This window comes from Balaenoptera physalus (genome assembly GCF_965194825.1).
Source record: "Balaenoptera physalus genome assembly, chromosome: 1".
NCBI lineage: Eukaryota > Metazoa > Chordata > Mammalia > Artiodactyla > Balaenopteridae > Balaenoptera > Balaenoptera physalus.
In genome coordinates this window covers 161,609,868-161,630,523 of record NC_138882.1, presented here as the reverse complement: position 1 = coordinate 161,630,523, position 20,656 = coordinate 161,609,868, and the positions used below count along the sequence as shown (strand labels likewise).

The following is a 20,656-nucleotide window of genomic DNA, read 5'->3' as shown; positions in this document are numbered from 1 at the left end:
TTCTTTTAGATTCTGCACTTGAGAAGTCTCAACTAGAAATTGAGAAATTGAAAGAAAATTTGATAAAGCTGAAAGAAAATGGTGAGTCATTTTAGCAGATATAATAATATTTAATAATAAAATATTAAACAATAATATAATTTACGTTAAGTAATATTTTTAAATAATATTACTACTACTGCTATTGAGGCAGGAGATAGATGGGCCCCAAGCTGAACAGTTGGAGTTCATCCCGTGTGGACAGATACTCCAAAATAGCAGGAGGAAGGAGAAGCTAAGCCCTGCCCAGACAAAAGATAAAAGACCACATATTCCTCATTCTCGAAGGAGGAGACCTTCCTGACTACACACGTGCAGAAAGGATCCTTGAAGGTCGAAAAGGGAGGAGGCGCCACCCCATAGTAGGTGATGTCAGGCTACCCATAGGCCTCTTCGCTAGAATCCATCTTGGCTAAGAGATGCACTCGCACATGTGGGAGGACCGTGAGATATACCAAATACAGGCTCAGACGAGGCAAAGCAAGATGATTGGCCAAGGAAACCTGGAAGAAATGCCCCATAAAAGTGAATCAAACTACCATGAGGGTGCGACCAACTCTGTGAGGCCCCCTGTGTGTCTATCCACAAGTACCCTTTTTCCTCCTAATAAACACTTTACTTGTTTCACTACTTTCTGTCTTTGTGGGAATTCATTTCTGCAGAGCTGTACGGGCTAGGGCTTTGTCACTGGCCACTGGTCTAGTGGCTAGGATTCAGCATTCTCACTGTCGCGGCCTGACTTTAATCTCTGGCTGGGAACCAAAATCCTGCTTCAAGCCACTGCAGACCGAGGCCACCCTAGATCACTATTATTACTATTTCTACTGCTATTACTATTACTACCACTTGTTGCTTACTAACAGGTACTCTGTCAGGCATTTTATTTTATTTATTTATTTAAAAAAAAAATTTTAAACATCTTTATTGGAGTATAATTGCTTTACAATGGTGTGTTAGTTTCTGCTTTATAACAAAGTGAAGCAGTTATACATATACATTTGTCCCCATATCTCTTCCCTCTTGCGTCTCCCTCCCTCCCACCCTCCCTATCCCACCCCTCTAGGTGGTCACAAAGCACCAGGCTGATCTCCCTGTGCTATGCGGCTGCTTCCCACTAGCTATCTATTTTACGTTTGGTAGTGTATATATGTTCATGCCACTCTCTCACTTTGTCCCACCTTACCCTTCCCCCTCCCCGTATCCTCAAGTCCATTCTCTAGTAGGTCTGCATCTTTATTCCCTTCTTGCCCCTAGGTTCTTCATGACCTTTTTTTTTTTTTAGATTCCATATATATGTGTTAGCATATGGTATTTGTTTTTCTCTTTCTGACTTACTTCACTTGGTATGACGGACTCTAGGTCCATCCACCTCACTACAAATAACTCAATTTCATTTCTTTTTACAGCTGAGTAATATTCCATTGTATATATGTGCCACATCTTCTATATCCATTCATCTGCTGATGGACACTTAGGTTGCTTCCATGTCCTGGCTATTGTAAATAGAGCTGCAGGGAACATTGGGGTACATGACTCTTTTTGAATTATGGTTTTCTCAGGGTATATGCCCAGTAGTGGCATTGCTGGGTCATATGGTAGTTCTATTTTTAGTTGTTTAAGGAACCTCCATACTGTTCTCCATAGTGGCTGTATCAGTTTACATTCCCAACAACAGTGCAGGAGGGTTCCCTTTTCTCCACACCTTCTCCAGCATTTATTGTTTGTAGATTTTTTGATGATGGCCATTCTAACCAGTGTGAGATGATATCTCATTGTAGTTTTGATTTGCATTTCTCTAATGATTAATGATGTTGAGCATTCTTTCATGTGTTTGTTGGCAATCTGTATATCTTCTTTGGAGAAATGTCTATTTAGGTCTTCTGCCCATTTTTGGGTTGGGTTGTTTGTTTTTTTTGATATTGAGCTGCATAAGCTGCTTGTAAATTTTGGAGATTAATCCTTTGTCAGTTGCTTCATTTGCAAATATTTTCTCCCATTCTGAGGGTTGTCTTTTCTTCTTGTTTATGGTTTCCTTTGCTGTGCAAAAGCTTTTAAGTTTCATTAGGTCCCATTTGTTTATTTTTGTTTTTACTTCCATTTCTCTAGGAGGTGGGTCAAAAAGGGTCTTGCTGTGATTTATGTCATAGAGTGTTCTGCCTATGTTTTCCTCTCAGAGTTTTATAGTGTCTGGCCTTACATTTAGGTCTTTAATCCATTCTGAGTTTATTTTTGTGTATGGTGTTAGGGAGTGTTCTAATTTCATTCTTTTACATGTAGCTGTCCAGTTTCCCCAGCACCACTTATTGAAGAGGCTGTCTTTTCTCCACTGTATATTCTTGCCTCCTTTATCAAAGATAAGGTGACCATATGTGCGTGGGTTTATCTCTAGGCTTTCTATCCTGTTCCATTGATTTATATTTCTGTTTTTGTGCCAGTACCATACTGTCTTGATTACTGTAGCTTTGTAGTATTGTCTGAAGTCAGGGAGCCTGATTCCTCCACCTCCGTTTTTCTTTCTCAAGATTGCTTTGGCTATTCGGGGTCTTTTGTGTTTCCATACAAATTGTGAAATTTTTTGTTCTAGTTCTGTGAAAAATGCTAGTGGTAGTTTGATAGGGACTGCATTGAATCTGTAGATTGCTTTGGGTAATAGAGTCATTTTCACAATGTTGATTCTTCCAATCCAAGAACATGGTATATCTCTCCATCTATTTGTATCATCTTTAATTTCTTTCATCAATGTCTTATAATTTTCGGCAGACAGCTCTTTTGTCTTCTTAAGTAGGTTTATTCCTAGATATTTTATTCTTTTTGTTGCAGTGGTAAATGGGAGTGTTTTCTTAATTTCACTTTCAGATTTTTCATCATTAGTGTATATGAATGCAAGAGATTTCTGTGCATTAATTTTGTATCCTGCTACTTTACCAAATTCATTGATTAGCTCTAGTAGTTTTCTGGTAGCATCTTTAGGATTCTCTATGTATAGTATCATGTCTATCGTGTCATCTGCAAACAGTGACAGCTTTACTTCTTCTTTGCTGATTTGGATTCCTTTTATTTCTTTTTCTTCTCTTATTGCTGTGGCTGAAACTTCCAAAACTATATTGAATAATAGTGGTGAGAGTGGGCAACCTTGTCTTGTTCCTGATCTTAGTGGAAATGGTTTCAGTTTTTCACCATTGAGGACGATGTTGGCTGTGGGTTTGTCATATATGGCTTTTATAATGTTGAGGAAAGTTCCCTCTATGCCTACTTTCTGGAGGGTTTTTATCATAAATGGGTGTTGAATTTTGTCAAAGCTTTCTCTGCGTCTCTTGAGCTGATCATATGGTTTTTCTCCTTCAATTTGTTAATATGATGTATCACATTGATTGATTTGCATATGTTGAAGAATCCTTGCATTCCTGGAATAACCCCACTTGATCATGGTGTATGATCCTTTTAATGCACTGTTGGATTCTGTTTGCTAGTATTTTGTTGAGGATTTTTGCATCTATGTTCATCAGTGATACTGGCCTGTAGTTTTCTTTCTTTGTGACATCTTTGTCTGGTTTTGGTATCAGGGTGATCGTGGCCTCGTAGATGAGTTTGGCAGTGTTCCTCCCTCTGCTATATTTTGGAAGAGTTTAAGAAGGATAGGTGTTAGCTCTTCTCTAAATGTTTGGTAGAATTTGCCTGTGAAGCCATCTGATCCTGGGCTTTTGTTTGTTGGAAGATTTTTAATCACAGTTTCAATTTCTGTGCTTGTGATTTGTCTGTTTATATTTTCTATTTCTTCCTGGTTTAGTCTCGGAAGGTTGTGCATTTCTAAGAATTTGTCCATTTCTTCCAGATTGTCATTTTATTGGCATATAGTTGCTCGTAGTAATCTCTCATGATCCTTTGTATTTCTGCAGTGTCAGTTGTTACTTCTTCTTTTTCATTTCTAATTCTATTGATTTGAGTCTTTCCCTTTTTTTCTTGATAAGTCTGGCTAATGGTTTATCAATTTTGTTTATCTTCTCAAAGAACCAGCTTTTAGTTTTATTGATCTTTTGCTATCATTTGCTTCATTTCTTTTACATTTATTTCTGATCTCATCTTTATGATTTCGTCCCTTCTGCTAACTTTGGGGTCTTTTTGTTCTTCTTTCTCTAATTGCTTTAGGTGTAAGGTTAGGTTGTTTATTTTTGATGTTTCTAGTTTCTTAAGGTAGGATTGTATTGCTATAAACTTCCCTCTTAGAACTGCTTTTGCTGCATCTCATAGGTTTTGGGTCGTCGTGTTTTCATTGTCATTTGTTTCTAGGTATTTTTTGATTTCCTCTTTGATTTCTTCAGTGATCTCTTGGTTATTAAGTAGTATGTTGTTTAGCCTCCATGTGTTTGTATTTTTTACAGATTTTTTTCCTGTAATTGATACCTAGTCTCATAACGTTGTGGTCGGAAAAGATACTTCATAAGATTTCAATTTTCTTAAATTTACCAAGGCTTGATTTGTGACCCAAGATGTGATCTATCCTGGAGAATGTTCCATGAGCACTTGAGTAGAATGTGTATTCTGTTGTTTTTGGATGGAATGTCCTATAAATATCAATCAAGTCCATCTTGTTTAATGTATCATTTAAAGCTTGTGTTTCCTTATTTATTTTCATTTTGGATGATCTGTCCATTGGTGAAAGTGGGGTGTTAAAGTCCCCTACTATGATTGTGTTACTGTCGATTTCCCCTTCTATGGCTGTTAGTATTTGCCTTATGTACTGAGGTGCTCCTATGTTGGGTGCATAAATATTTACAATTGTTATATCTTCTTCTTGGATTGATCCCTTGATCATTATGTAGTGTCCTTCTTTGTCTCTTGTAATAGTCTTTGTTTTAAAGTCTATTTTGTGTGATATGAGAATTGCTACTCCAGCTTTCTTTTGATTTCCATTTGCGTGGAATATCTTTTTCCATCCCCTCACTTTTAGTCTGTATGTGTCCCTAGGTCTGAAGTGGATCTCGTGTAGACAGCATATATACGGGTCTTGTTTTTGTATCCATTCAGCCAATCGATGTCTTTTGGTTGGAGCATTTAATCCATTTACATTTAAGGTAATTATCGATATGTATGTTCCTATTACCATTTTGTTAATTGTTCTGGGTTTTTTATTGTAGGTCTTTTCCTTCTCTTGTTTTTCCTGCCTAGAGAAGTTCCTTTAGCATTTGTTGTAAAGCTGGTTTGGTGGTGCTGAATTCTCTTAGCTTTTGCTTGTCTGTAACGGTTTTAATTTCTCTGTCAAATCTGAGATCCTTGCTGGGCAGAGTAATCTTGGTTGTAGGTTTTTCTCCTTCATCAGTTTAAATATGTCCTGCCACTCCCTTCTGGCTTGCAAAGTTTCTGCTGAAAGATCAGCTGTTAACCTTATGGGGATTCCCCTGTGTGTTATTTGTTGCTTTTCCCTTGCTGCTTTTAATATTTTTTCTTTGTATTTAATTTTTGATAGTTTGATTAATATGTGTCTTGGCATGTTTCTCCTTGGATTTATCCTGTATGGGACTCTCTGAGCTTCCTGGAATCGATTAACTATTTCCTTTCCCATATTAAGGAAGTTTTGAACAATAATCTCTTCAAATATTTTCTCAGTCCCTTTCTTTTTCTCTTCTACTTCTGGGACCCCTATAATTCGAATGTTGGTGTATTTAATGTTGTCCAAGAGGTCTCTGAGACTCTCCTCCATTCTTTTCATTCTTTTTCCTTTATTCTGCTCTGCGGTAGTTATTTCCACTATTTTATCTTCCAGGTCACTTATCCGTCGTTCTGCCTCATTTATTCTGCTATTGATTCCTTCTAGAGAATTTTTAACTTCATTTATTGTGTTGTTCATCATTGTTTGTTTGCTCTTTAGTTCTTCTATGTCCTTGTTAAACGTTTCTTGTATTTTCTCCATTCTATTTCCAAGATTTTGGATATCTTTACTATCATTATTCTGAATTCTTTTTCAGGTAGACTGCCTATTTCCTCTTCATTTGTTAGGTCTTGTGGGTTTTTACCTTGCTCCTTCATCTGCTGTTTGTTTCTCTGTCTTCTCATTTTGCTTAACTTACTGTGTTTGGGGTCTCCTTTTCACAGGCTGCAGGTTCATAGTTCCCATTGTTTTTGGTGTCTGTCCGCAGTGGCTAAGGTTGGTTCAGTGTGTTGTGTAGGCTTCCTGATGGAGGGGACTAGTGCCTATGTTCTGGTGGATGAGGCTGGATCTTGTGTTTCTGGTGGGCAGGTCCCCGTCTGGTGGTGTGTTTTGGGGTGTCTGTGGCCTTATTATTATTTTAGTCAGCCTCTCTGCTAATGGATGGGATTGTGTTCCTGTCTTGCTAGTTGTTTGGCATAGGGTGTCCAGCACTGTAGCTTGCTGGTCGTTGAGTGGAGCTGGGTCTTGGCGTTGAGATGGAGATCTCTGGGAGATTTTCGCCATTTGATATTACATGGAGCTGGGAGGTCTCTTGTGGACCAGTGTCCTGAAGTTGGCTCTCCCACCTCAGAGGCACAGCCCTGACGCCTGGCTGGAGCACCAAGAGCATGTCATTCACACGGCTCAGAATAAAAGGGAGAAAAAAAAAGAAAGAAAGAAAGAAGAAGATAAAGTAAAATAAAATAAAATAAAGTTATTAAAATAAAAACTAATTATATTAAGAAAAAAGATTTCTTTTTTGTAGAAAAAAATTTTTTAAAGTTAAAAAAAAAAAAAGGACAGACAGAACCCTAGGACAAATGGTAAAAGCCAAGCTATACAGATAAAATCATACACATGCACACTCACGAAAAGAGAAAAAGGGAAAAATATATATATATCGTTGCTCCCAAAGTCCACCTCCTCAATTTGGGATAATTCGTTGTCCATTCAGGTATTCCACAGATGCAGGTACATCAAGTTGATTGTGGAGATTTAATCCGCTGCTCCTGAGGCTGCTGGGAGAGATTTCCCTTTCTCTTCTTGTTAGCACAGCTCCCGGGATTCAGCTTTGGATTTGGCCCCGCCTCTGTGTGTAGGTCGCCTGAGGGCGTCTGTTCTTCGCTCAGACAGGACGGGGTTAAAGGAGCAGCTGCTTAGGGCGCTCTGGCTCACTCAGGCCGGGGGGAGGGAAGGGTACAGATGCGGGGTGAGCCTGCGGCGGCAGAGGCCGGCGTGACGTTGCAGCAGCCTGAGGCGCGCCGTGCGTTCTTCCGGGGAAGTTGTCCCTGGATCGCGGGACCCTGGCAGCGGCGGGCTGCACAGGCTCCCGGGAGGGGAGGTGTGGATAGTGACCTGTGCTTGCGCACAGGCTTCTTGGTGGCGGCAGCAGCAGCCTTAGCGTCTCATGCCTGTCTCTGGGGTCCGCACTGATCGCCGCGGCTCGTGCCCGTCTCTGGAGCTCCTTTAAGCGGCGCTCTGAATCCCCTCTCCTCGCGCACCAGGAAACAAAGAGGCAAGAAAAAGTCTCTTGTCTCTTGGACAGCTCCAGACGTTTTCCCGGACTCCCTCCCAGCTAGCTTGGCGCACTAGCCCCTTCAGGCTGTGTTCACGCCGCCAACCCCAGTCCTCTCCCTGGGATCTCACCGAAGCCCGAGCCTCAGCTCCCAGCCCCCACCCGTCCCGGCGGGTGAGCAGACAAGCCTCTCGGGCTGGTGAGTGCTGGTCGGCACCGATCCTCTGTGCGGGAATCTCTCCGCTTTGCCCTCCGCACCCCTGTTGCTGCGCTCTCTTCCGTGGCTCCGGAGCTTCCCCCCTCTGCCACCCGCGGTCTCCGCCCGGGAAGGGGCTTCCTAGTGTGTGGAAACCTTTCCTCCTTCACAGCTCCCTCCCACTGGTACAGGTCACGTCCCTATTCTTTTGTCTCTGTTTTTTCTTTTTTCTTTTGCCCTACCCAGGTACGTGGGGAGTTTCTTGCCTTTTGGGAGGTCTGAGGTCTTCTGCCAGCGTTCAGTAGGTGTTCTGTAGGAGTTGTTCCACATGTAGATGTATTTCTGATGTATTTGTGGGGAGAAGGTGATCTCCGTATCTCACTCTTCCACCATCTTGAAGCTCCTCTCCTGTCAGGCATTTTAAATGGATTATCTCTAATGTTAACAACAGTGCCAAGTTGTATTATTATTCCCATTTCATTGATAAAAAAACTGAGTCATGACAATGTTAAAAGAATTGTCCAGTAGCTACATTAGAGACTTCCCTGGTGGCACAGTGGTTAAGAATCTGCCTGCCAATGCAGAGGACTCGGGATCAAGCCCTGGTTGGGGAAGATCCCACATGCCACGGAGCAGCTAAGCCCACGCGCCACGACTACTGAGCCTGTGCTGTAGGGCATGCGTGCCACAATTACTGGGCCTGTGTGCTGCAACTATTGAAACCCACGTGCCTAGAGCCTGTGCTCTGCAACAAGAGAAGCCACCGCAATGAGAAGCCCGAGCACCTCAACGAAGAGTAGCCCCTGCTAATCACAACTAGAGAAAAGCCCACGCGCAAACAACAACAACAACAAAAAAAAACAAATAATTACATTAAGTATCAGAGCTGGTATTTGAATCCATATATGTCTGACTCCAAAACCTTTGGTCAACACAAACAATACGTATTTTACTGGGACCACTGAGATCAAGACAACTTATAATACATTTAACAACACCTCACACATATTTGTTTGCTAGGAAGCCAGTAGGCTTGGAATAAGTGGTGAATTAGTTAATCTGACCCTATCTTGGCTGTGTAAAAATGATACCAGCTATAAATAATGTAATGAAATTTGAGTGTCATAATGGTAGTAACTACAAAAATAATTTAAAATATGTTTACCGGTTTTAATAGTTATAAAACTAGGTTTATTTACCCTGTGCTATTGTGATTTATAATAAGAAACATGTATTTGGTCTTCATCCTTGTTTCTGCCACCCCCAAACCCTTGGAATTTCCTAAGTGATAAGAACAGTAGGGTGTCTTTTGTCATGGTAATGAGGACTTTTGGAAAGCCCCTAGGTAACCAAAGGATGGGAGTTAGTTGCCAGGGGAGCCGACCATGTGATTAGAGGGTTGGAACTTTCAGTCCCACCCTCCGCCCCCTCTGTAACCCCAACTGATCCGTGTCCCCACCCCCACTTCCTAGGAGGGGGGAGGGGCTGGAGATTAAGTTCAATCGCCAGTGGCCAGTGATTTAATCAATGGTGCCTGTGTAATGAAGCTTTCATAGAAACCCAAAGGAGAGGGTTCAGAGAGTTTCCGGGTTGGTGAACGCATGGAGATTTGGGGAGCGTGGCGCACTCAGGGAGGTCATGAAAGGTCTGCACCCCTTTCCCCAGACCTTGCCCTTAGGCATCTCTTCCATCTAGCTATTCCTGAGTTACATTCCTTTATAATAAATCGGGTAATCTAGTAGATAAAATGTTTCCCTGAGTTCTATGAGCTGCTTTAACAAATTAATCAAACCCAAGGCGTAGGTCATGGGAACCTCTGATTTATAACCAATCGGTCAGAAGCACAGATAACAACCTGCCCTTGCAATTGGCATCTGAAGCAGAGGGCAGTCTTGTGGGACTGGGCCCTTAACCCGTGGAATCTGATGCTATCTCCAGGTAGATAGCATCAGAACTGAGTTGAATTGTAGAACACCAAGCTGGCATTGGAGAATTACGTGGGTGTGTGGGGAAAAAAACTCATGCATTATAATTGATGATCAGGATTGTTTAAAAAAATATGAATACAATTATAAAATGAACACTGCTTTCTTAGTAACTGACAGGGCAAGAAAACAAAATCAGTAAGCATATAGAAGACCTAGTAACACTACTAAGCAACATGACATAATCGATAATTATAGAAAACTCCACCAGAAGTATTATATTCTTTTCAAGTACACATGGAGCATTCACAAAAATATGCTATCTCCATAAAACAAATTTCTGCAGAAGAACTGAAATCATACAAATTATGTTCTCTGACCATAATAGAATTAAACTAAAAAGCAGTAAGAGTAGTATGTTTAGAAAATCACCAAATATTTGGAAGTTAAATAAGATACTTCTAAATTGCCATGCTTTCCTAGAAAAAATTACAAGGGATATTGCAAAATATTTTCTATGAATTAACTTGAATGTAAATGAAAACACTGAACATATCAGTATTTGTGGGATGCACCTAAGCCAGTGCTTAAGAGGGAAACATCCCATTTAATGCTTATACCAGAAATCAAGAAAGGACTCAAAATAATCTAAGCTTCTACTTTAAAAACCCAGGATAAGAACAAATTAAATCCAAAGCAAGCAAAAAGAAGGAGATGTTTAAAATAAGGTTGAGGTCAATAAAAGTAAAAACAGAACAATATAGAATAAATTAGTGGAATGAAGAGCTGGTTCTTTGGAAGGATCAAAAATATTGGTAAACATCTAACTAGATTGTTCATGAAAAAATGAGGGAAGACACACATTACCAATATAAGCAATGACAGAACATTTCTACAGATCAAAAAGATAATAAGGGAATATATTGAGCAACTTTATGACAATAAATTTGATGACCGGGATAAGATGGACACATTCCTTGAAAGACACAGATTACCAAATCTCACTCAAGAAGAAACCAGATAGCCCTAAATCTACCAAAGAAATTGAATTTATAGTTAAACATCTTCCCACAAAGAAAACTCCAGGTTCAGATGACTTCACTTAACAAACTTTTAAGGACTAAATAATACTGATTTTACATAAACTTTTCCAGAAAGTAGAAGAGAGAATATGTACTTCCCAACTGTTAAGTGGTCAGCATTACCTTGATGACAAAACCAACGACATTACATTATTCCCAATGACCGCAGAAGACCTTGTAAAAGTACAAAGAGTAAGGAGTAATTTTGGGGTAGTAAAATCAAATTGTGTTTATCTGCAATGGGTTGGCTAAAAAAATGACCACACAATGGATACTTTAATAAGAATGATATAGATTTTTGTGCACTGACATGAATAGATGTCTATGACATGTTATCAAGTGAAAAAAGCAAGCTGTAGAATAATACATGTAGTGTAATGTCGTTTTGGTTTTTATTTTTATAGGATGTGTGTGTGTGGGGGGTGTGCATGTGTATCTGCGCTCACAGAACTGTATGAGGTGATACACATTAGTATGGCAATAAAGTTGTGAATACACTGGGATAGTTTTGTATAAGTTCTAAGTAGCTACTGCCCTGCATCTGTCAAGTGTCTCCCACCTACCCCAACTGTCCCAGCTCCTTCCAGCCCCTTGTCTTTCCAGCCACCAGAGGGATAATACTTGGCACAGCAGGATATTCTGTAGACCTCTGCTCCAGAGCTACGTTCTCATAGATGAGGGTCCACTCTTTACCAGTTGTTAAATATTTTCAATACAACCCTTGTCTATACATTAGAATATGCATATAAAAAATTTTAAAGAGTATTTACCAAGTATTAACATTTTTTCTGGTCAGAGTAGATAAGGGTTGGATGAGAATATCTGCTCTGAACATAACGGTATAGCTTGATTTTTTCTTTTTAAAACAAAAAGCCTATATTCCATTTGTAATAAGCAAAACAGTACTGATTTTAGTGACCTATTTAAAATAGGCCATTATTCAACTGTATTTTTAAGATCTGTGAAAATTAAAAATACTGATAATATATAGTACAGAGAAATGGACAATGGCAATGTGAGAACATAGCTTTGTACAATCTTTTTGAAGAATAATTTGGCAGGCTCTGTCAAATTTTTTAAATGCACATGTCTCCTGATCCAGCTATCCCTTTTCTTTCTGGGGATTTATCTTTTTGGAAATAATGTCATAAGTACCTAGAGATTGATGAACAAGGAAAATAATTTTAGAATTGTTTACAAGAGTAAGCATTGGCAACAAACCTAAATCTTCATCAGTAGGGGAAAAGTGACACAAAAAATGGCAATTTGGACGGTGGCATACTATGCAGAACAAAATGAGATAATGCATAAACAAACTGTGGTATATTAATAAGATGGACTAAAGAGTCAAGAGGAACAAATTATTGATAAAACACCAATGAATCCCCAAAATACTGTATATATTGAGTGAAAGAAGCCTGACACAAATATATGTGTATTGTAAGATTTTATTTATATGAAAACCAAGAACAAGCAAAACTAGTCTATGTGATAGAAGTCAGAAAGTGGTTGTAGGGGTGGGTGGGAGTGGAGAACTGACTGGAAAGGATTTGAGGGAACATTATGGGGTGATGGAGATGTTCTGTATCTTTTTCAGGGAAAGTTCACGGGTATATAAAATTGTCAAAATTCATTGAACACTTAAGATATGTACATTATATTGTATATAAATTATACCTCAATTTAAAAATACTTCCAAATAAGAAATGGAAAATGACTTTGTAAGAGTTGTCCTGTAAAGATATCCATGATGTATTCACAGGTGGTAAAGTTACAGACAGTGTTGCATAGCATTGTTTAAATTTTTTTTAATTGCATATGCAAAAGGTAGAACAAATCTTTCCCTCCATATATGTATATGGATTGTGAATGCTTTTTTTTTTTTTCTTTTCGGTGTGTTTTCAGCATTTTTCAAGTTAAAAAAATTTACACACTAAGGAAAAAAAGAGGATAGCAAGGGAAACAAAAGAAAAAATGAAGAAAGAAAAATACAAGTCAAAAACAGAACAGGCAATGAAGAAGGAAAACAAAGGAGACTTTAAAGCAGCAAAAGAAAAATAGGAGAAACATAAGTGAAAAAAGAAACAGCTGCAAATCTGGGAAAGTTACAGGCAACAAGTTTGTACTATTGAAACTTTGATGAGTGCTGGAAAGAGCAGGTCTTAACCTGAGGTGCTGAGCTGAGAGTAGCCTACAGGCAGAGGTGCTACAGGAGAAAGATGGTTTTGATGAATCAACTTGATTTCACTTTACAGTCTGTCCGTTCACTACTCCTAGCTCACTACATCAGCTGTCTATGGAGGCCCTGCTGTTAATGAGTGCAAGAGAAGTATCTAGGAATATGTGAGGAATATATGAGGTGTGTAAGAGAGACAGGACCACAGGACCACCAGGAAGATGATGTTTTTAGTGGTTTCACTTTTAGAAGGCAGGCTCAATTGTTTTAAAATTCCAGGTCCTGGAAGAATCTCTATTGCTGGAAACCCTATACTCAAAAAGTCCAGCTCATTAGACTGGTATGAGAAATAAAAAACATTCTGTTCTGTTTCATTAGTTGGTAGAACATTCTAGGGCTGGACTTGAGAGTCTAGCAGCTCTTCTTTGTGGAGAATCACATATGCAGAGACATGGTAGGACTGACAAGAACGGCAGGAAACAGCACTTCCTCAGTTTTTAGAGTTAACGCCCCCAAATTAAAACTTCGATCCAGTTGAGTCAACTACATTTTCCCTGTTTTAGACTCAGTTGACCTACGGAAAGCAAAGGAACATAATCAGAGACTGGATGAGGAAATTCTGGCTTTAAGAAATCGAGTTCGATCCCTTGACTCAGAAAAAAAGGTACTTGGAGAAGAGGTACGTTATTTAATTTTTTCTTAGAGTTAATTTAAATGTGTATAGAATAGTAACAGTCAACAGCTAAGCAAGCTAGGTGTATCAATACATCATTTATTGGTCATTAGTGAAGACTGATTCTGGTGGCTATAGTATCCCAGGTAGAGCTGTACTTTGACCTGTATGCTTTCTATCAGTATTTCTATTTTATACATTTTAACTACATATGCTGAACAGTAATGTTACTGCTATTGTGTCAATTTAGGATCTCTTCTTTTTAATAAGGATTTAGATAATAGTTTATACTTATCACATTTACCAAAGTTTGAGATTATTAATACTAAACCCGTAGTTGTGTTATGTTTTTGAATCATTTCTTCTTAGGAATTTGTTGATTTTTAATATGTACTTCCAAGTTCTAAATATACTATATGTCACTTCAATTTTAATTATATTCATTTCACAATCATATCTCTAGTGTCTAATACAATGCCTGGCATATAATAAGTGCTCAAGAAATTTTGTTCCAAGAATGAATAAATATTCATTAGAATGGCTATTATCAAAACAGTAAAAATTAACAAATGTTGATGAGGAAGTGGAGAAATTGGAACCCTTTGTGCATTGTTGTTAAGAATGTAAAATGGTACAGCCACTGTAGAAAACAGTATGGGACTTCCTTTAAAAAGTAAACATAGAGTTACCATATGATCTAGCAATTCTGCTTCTGGGTATATACCCAAAAGAATTGAAAGCAGGGACTTGAACATATATTTGTTCACTCATGTTCATAGCCAAAAGGTTGAAGCAACCCAAGCATCCACTGACAGATAAATGGATAAACAAAATATGGTATATATATACAATGGAATATTATTCCACCTTAAAAAGAAATATGCTACAACATGGGTGAAACTTGAAGACATTATGCTAATTGAAATAAACAAGTCACAGAAAGACAAATAGTGTATAATTCCACTTATATGAGGTACCTAGAATAGTCAGAAATCATAGAGACAGAAAGTAGAATGGTGGTTTCTAGGGGCTGTGGGGGGGGCATAATGAGGGGTTATTGTTTAATGGGTGTAGAGTTTCAGTTTTGCAAGATGAAAAGAATTATGGAGACGGATGGTGGTGATGGTTGCACAGTAATGGGAATGTGCTTAGTGCTACTCAACTGTATACTTAAAAATGGTTAAGGGGCTTCCCTGGTGGCACAGTGGTTAAGAATCTGCCTGCCAATGCAGGGGACATGGGTTCGAGCCCTGGTCCGGAAGATCCCACATGCCACGGAGCAACTAAGCCTGTGGGCCACAACTACTGAGCCTGCGCTCTAGAGCCTGCAAGCCACAACTACTGAGCCCGTGTGCCACAACTACTGAAGCCCACCTGCCTAGAGCCCGTGCTCCACAACAAAAGAAGCCACCGCAATGAGAAGCACATGCACCGCACGAAGAGTAGCCCCCACTCACGGCAACTAGAGGAAGCCTGTGCGCAGCAATGAAGACCCAACACAGCCAAAAATAAATAAATAAATAAAAAATTTTAAAAATGGTTAAAATGGTAAATTTTGTGTTATGTATATTTTATCCTAATTTTTTAAATGCAATCATAGGAAAGAATGAATAAACACTGTTCAGGTTGTCTAAATCTCTGTAAATTTGTATATCTAATACTGGTAAAATATGTTTAATGTATGTTAAACATATGTTTATGTTTTATATATACACAAACATACGCATACATGTGAGATAAAGTTCAGGAAGGGTATATCCCAAACATTATTACTTCTGGAAAGGGAAATGAGATTGTGGGGCAGAGTTATGTGAAGGAAAAGATCACTTGTTGCTCTATATACCTATATTTTGTTTAAATTTTTTACACAAAGAATGTATTCATGTATAACATATATTTTTAAAATAAAGCATCCCCCCTCACTTTTGTATTTAAAATGCTTTTGTATTTCAGGTTGAAAGGCTTAAAGGAGAAATTTGTGACTCTCAAGAGAATAAGCAACTTGGAAACCACTCTCCTGGAAAAATGGTGGGTGCTGAACAGAAAGTAGAGGTATTAAAATTATGTTCTTTCTGACTTCTAATTTTGAAGTAAGTTGCATTTTACAAGAGTGCACCAGAGCAACGGGTGCTGAGCATTTGCTATTCTCCTCTTGCCTGCCTTTTTCTATTGCTTTGCCAGTGAGTATGGAGGAAGAAATTGGGGTACAGAGGATATGTTTCTGTTCACTTCTTCCCCACAGGGAACAATTAATATGAAAAATATAATGGGTTTCGTTAAAGAAAAAAAAGACTCTTACAAAGATACAACCAACTTGGGCATTTTTAATCATCAAAATGAAGTTACCTTACAGAATCAACCAGTGACAGGGGAGTGGGTCGTTGGAACCACATATCATAGAGAACTAATATGGTTTAGGCTCCAGTGTGTACAGCATCTAATCTTTTCAGAATGATCAGCCTCTGAAGGGGTGGGCAAAGTGATCAAACACAAGGCAGACGGAAGCAAGAGCCAGTGTGTTGTAGAGAGGGCGATTTCAGATATTCAGCTCAAGGAGCTAGACTGCTTTGCCTTTCCTCTCACACACCTCAGATGAGTGACATCCCTGTTGCTGAGGGATCTCCTTCACCAGAGCTTGTTTTTACTGTAACTCCCTGGGCCCTATACCCCCTACCTCCTCGGTAGCAAGGAAACTAAAGCCACCGGATTTATTGTTTCCCCGCCCAAGGAACCTTTATCCTTCTTGTCTTCCAGAACTCTCTTGTAGATAAATAATGCATTTTGTAGGAAGGAAGGGAGGAAGGGAGGGTGGGAAGGAGATAAGGCAGGAAGGAAAGAAGGAAGGAAGGAGGGAGTGGAGGGAAGAAAGAAAAGAAGGAAAGAAGGAAAGGAATTTCCAGGCAAGACTTCAGTAACTTTTACCAAAATTTTTCCCAGAGCACCCAGTGGTGGTGCTCTAATTTACAGAAGTTGACTTATTAGTAACTATTTTTATTAGTTTCTTATTTATCCTTCCAGTATTTCTTTATTCTGATAGAAGCATTTTGAACATTTATTCAGATTTCCTCCTTTCTTAGTTTCTCTTCCCTTCCCTTCCCTTCCCTCCCTCCCTTCCTTCCTTCCTTCTTTCCCTCCCTTCCTCCCTTCCTTCTTCCCCTCCCTCCCTTCCTCCCTTCCTCCCTTCCTTCCCTTCCTTTCTTCCTTCCTTCCTTCTTTCCTTCTTTCCCTCCCTTCCTTCTTCCCCTCCCTCCCTTCCTTCCTTCCTTCTTTCCTTCTTTCCCTCCCTTCCTTCCTTCCTTCTTTCCCTCCCTTCCTCCCTTCCTTCTTCCCCTTCCTCCCTTCCTGCCTGCCCTCTCTTCCTTCCTTCTTTCCTTCTTTCCCTCCCTTCCTTCTTCCCCTCCCTCCCTTCCTGCCCTTCCTTCCTTCCTTCTTTCCCTCCATTCCTTCCTTCCTCCCTCCCTTCCTTCCTCCCTCCCTCCCTCCCTTCCTTCCTTCCTTCCAACCTTCCTTCCTTTCTTTTTAACTAAAATGCTCCTGGAGAGCCTTCTGTATCATACAAAGAGATCTTCCTGATTCTTTAGAGCAGCTAGCATTCTACTGCATGGATGTACTATAATTTATTTAACCAGTCTCCTGTTGATGGACACTTGGGTTGTTTCCAGTCTTTTGCATATTTATGCAGGTGTTTCTACAGGATAGAGTCACAGAAATGGGATTGTGAGGTTAGGGGGTAGCTAGATCTATAATTTTGGTCGATATTGCCAGATACTACTCAGTGGAAATTGCATCATTTTCCTCTTCCATCAGCAATGTATGAGAAAACTACTTTCCTAAAAATTCACTAACTGAATATATTGTCAAACTTTTGTATTTTTACTAAATGATAGGTGAGAATGAGTATCTCAGTGTAGTTTTCATTTTCAATCATCTATTTATAGTGCGATTGAGCATTTTTCAAATGTTTATATTTATATTTAATATCAATGTTTATATTTCTTTTATAAAATTAACTTTATTGAAATATTTAATACAATATAAACATACATATTTTAAGAGTTGAGTTCAGTGAGCTTTGACAATGCATACATCTGTGTAACCACAACCACTGCAGTCAAGAAAGAAAACATTCATTAGCCTAAAATGTTCCCTCCCCTTTTGCTATCAATGCCTCCCACTCTGCCACTTTCTATGACCATACCATTTCTAGAATTTCAAATAAATAGAATCATCTGGTATATACTCTTTTCTATTTGGCTTCTTTCACTTATAATAATACTTTTGAGATTTATCCATGTTGTTGTCTATATCAGTAGTTCATTTTTAAATGGCTGAATAATATTCCTATATATATGGATATACCATACACTGTTTATCTATCCACTGCTTAATAGATAATCACATTGTTTTCAGCTATTATGAATAAAGCTGCTACCAGTATTCACATACAAGTGTGTTTTTTTTTTCCTCTCGGATAAATACCTAGCAGTGGAATTACTGAATCACAGAGCAAGTACATGTTTAATTTTATAAGAAACTGCCAGACTGTCTTCCACTTTGTAATGAATAATGCTGCTATGAACAATCATGTACAAATTTTTGTGTGAACACGTTTTCATTTTTCTTGGGTATGTACATAGGAGTGGAATTGCTGGGTCATATGTTAATTCTATGTTAAACTTCTTGTAGAACTGCCAGACTATTCTCCAAAGCACCTTCACCATTTAACATTCCCATCAGCAGTGTATGAGTGTTCCAATTTCTCCACATCCTTAGCAGCATTTGTTATATTTTGTCTTTTTTTTATTATAGCTATCCTAGTGGGTATAATAAAGTAGTATCTCAGTATAGATTTTTCTTTTTTTAACAACTTTATTGGAGTATAATTGCTTTATATTGTGTTAGTTTCTGCTGTATAACAAAGTGAATCAGCTATACGTATAGTTATATCCCCATATTCCCTCCCTCTTGCATCTCCCTCCCACTCTCCCTATCCCTCCCCTCTAGGTGGTCACAAAGCACCAAGCTAATCTCCCTGTGCTATGCGGCTGCTTCCCACTAGCTATCTATTTTACATTTCGTACTATATATAAATCCATTGCACTCTCTCACTTCATCCCAACTTACCCTTCCCCCTCCCCGTGTCCTCAAGTCCATTCTCTACATCTGCATCTTTATTCCTGTCCTGCCCCTAGGTTCTTCAGAACCACTTTTTTTTTTTAGATTCCATATATATGTGTTAGCATACGGTATTTGTTTTTCTCTTTCTGACTTGCTTCACTCGTATGACAGATTCTAGGTCCATCCACCTCACTACAAATAACTCAATTTTGTTTCTTTTTATGGCTGAGTAATAGTCCATTGTATATAATGTGCCAATCTTCTTTATCCATTCATCTGTCGGTGGACACTTAGGTTGCTTCCATGTCCTGGCTATTGTAAATAGAGCTGCAATGAACATTGTGGTACATGACTCTTCTTGAATTATGGTTTTCTCAGGGTTATGCCCACTAGTGGGATTCTGGGTCGTATGGTAGTTCTATTTTTAGTTTTTTAAGGAACCTCCATACTATTCTCCATAGGGGTTGTATCCACTTACATTCCCACCAACAGTGTAGGAGGGTTCCCTTTTCTCCACACCCTCTCGAGCATTTATTGTTTGTAGTTTTTTTGATGATGGCCATTCTGACTGGTGTGAGGTGATACCTCATTATAGTTTTGATTTGCATTTCTCTAATGATTGGTTTTGTTGAGCATCCTTTCATGTGTTTGTTGGCAATCTGTATATCTTCTTTGGAGATATGTCTATTTAGGTCTTCTGCCCATTTTTGGATTGGGTTGTTTGTTTTTTTGATATTGAGCTGCATGAGCTGCTTGTAAATTTTGGAGATTAATCCTTTATCAGTTGCTTCATTTGCAAATATTTTCTCCCATTCTGAGGGTTGTCTTTTCATCTTGTTTATGGTTTCCTTTGCTGTGCAAAAGCTTTGAAGTTTCATTAGGTCCCATTTGTTTATTTTTGTTTTTATTTCTATTTTTCTACGAGTTGGGTCAAAAAGGATCTTGCTGTGATTTATGTCATGGAGTGTTCTTCCTATGTGGTCCTCTAAGAGTTTTATACTGTCCAACCTTACATTTAGGTCTTTAATCCATTCTGAGTTTATTTTTCTGTATGGTGTTAGGGAGTGTTCTAATTTCATTGTTTTACATGTAGCTGTCCAGTTTTCCCAGCACCACTTATTGAAGAGACTGTCTTTTCTCCATTGTATATTCTTGCCTCCTTTATCAAAGATAAGGTGACCATATGTGCGTGGGTTTATCTCTGGGCTTTCTATCCTGTTCCACTGATCTATATATATATTTTTTGCCAGTACCATACTGTCTTGATTACTGTAGCTTTGTAGTATAGTCTGAAGTCAGGGAGCCTAATTCCTCCAGCTTCTTTTTTCTTTCTCAAGATTGCTTTGGCTATTCGGGGTCTTTTGTGTCTCCATACAAATTGTGAAATTTTTTGTTCTAGTTCTGTGATAAATACCATTGATAGTTTGATAAGGATTGCATTGAATCTGTAGATTGCTTTGGGTAGTATAGTCATTTTCACAATGTTGATTCTTCCAATCCAAGAACATGGTTTATCTCTCCATCTGTTTGTATCATCTTTAATTTCTTTCATCAGTGTCTTATAGTTTTCTGCATACAGGTCTTTTGTCTCCTTAGGTAGGTTTATTCCCAGGAATTTTATTCTTTTTGTTGCAGTGGTAAATGGGAGTGTTTCCTTAATTTCCCTTTCAGATTTTTCATCATTAGTGTAAAGGAATGCAAGAGATTTCTGTGCATTAATTTTGTATCCTGCTACTTTACCAGTTTCATTGATTAGCTCTAGTAGTTTTCTAGTAACATCTTTAGGATTCTCTATGTGTAGTATCATGTCATCTGCAAACAGTGACAGCTTTACGTCTTCTTTTCCAATTTGGATTCCTTTTATTTCTTTTTCTTCTCTGATTGCTGTGGCTAAAACTTCCAAAACTATGTTGAATAATAGTGGTGAGAGTGGGCAACCTGTCTTGTTCCTGATCTTAGTGGAAATGGTGTCAGTTTTTCACCATTGAGAATGATGTTGGCTGTGGGTTTGTCATATACGGCCTCT

The 20,656-nt window shown here is 38.7% G+C and overlaps 1 protein-coding gene across 6 annotated transcripts in view; it reads left to right on the top strand.

The window, feature by feature from the left end:
• CCDC30 (coiled-coil domain containing 30) overlaps positions 1–20,656 on the top strand; it is a 154,629-nt gene that overhangs the window by 19,641 nt on the left and 114,332 nt on the right. For 5 of the 6 annotated variants that reach the window (XM_082466117.1, XM_082466116.1, XM_082466114.1 and 2 more), the window contains exons 6-8: positions 10–81; positions 13,403–13,518; positions 15,466–15,564. In XM_082466117.1, the coding sequence (XP_082322243.1) occupies positions 10–81; positions 13,403–13,518; positions 15,466–15,564 (287 nt within the window). The remainder of the gene's footprint in view (positions 1–9; positions 82–13,402; positions 13,519–15,465; positions 15,565–20,656) is intronic. The other variant, XM_082466115.1, reaches the window with a different exon arrangement.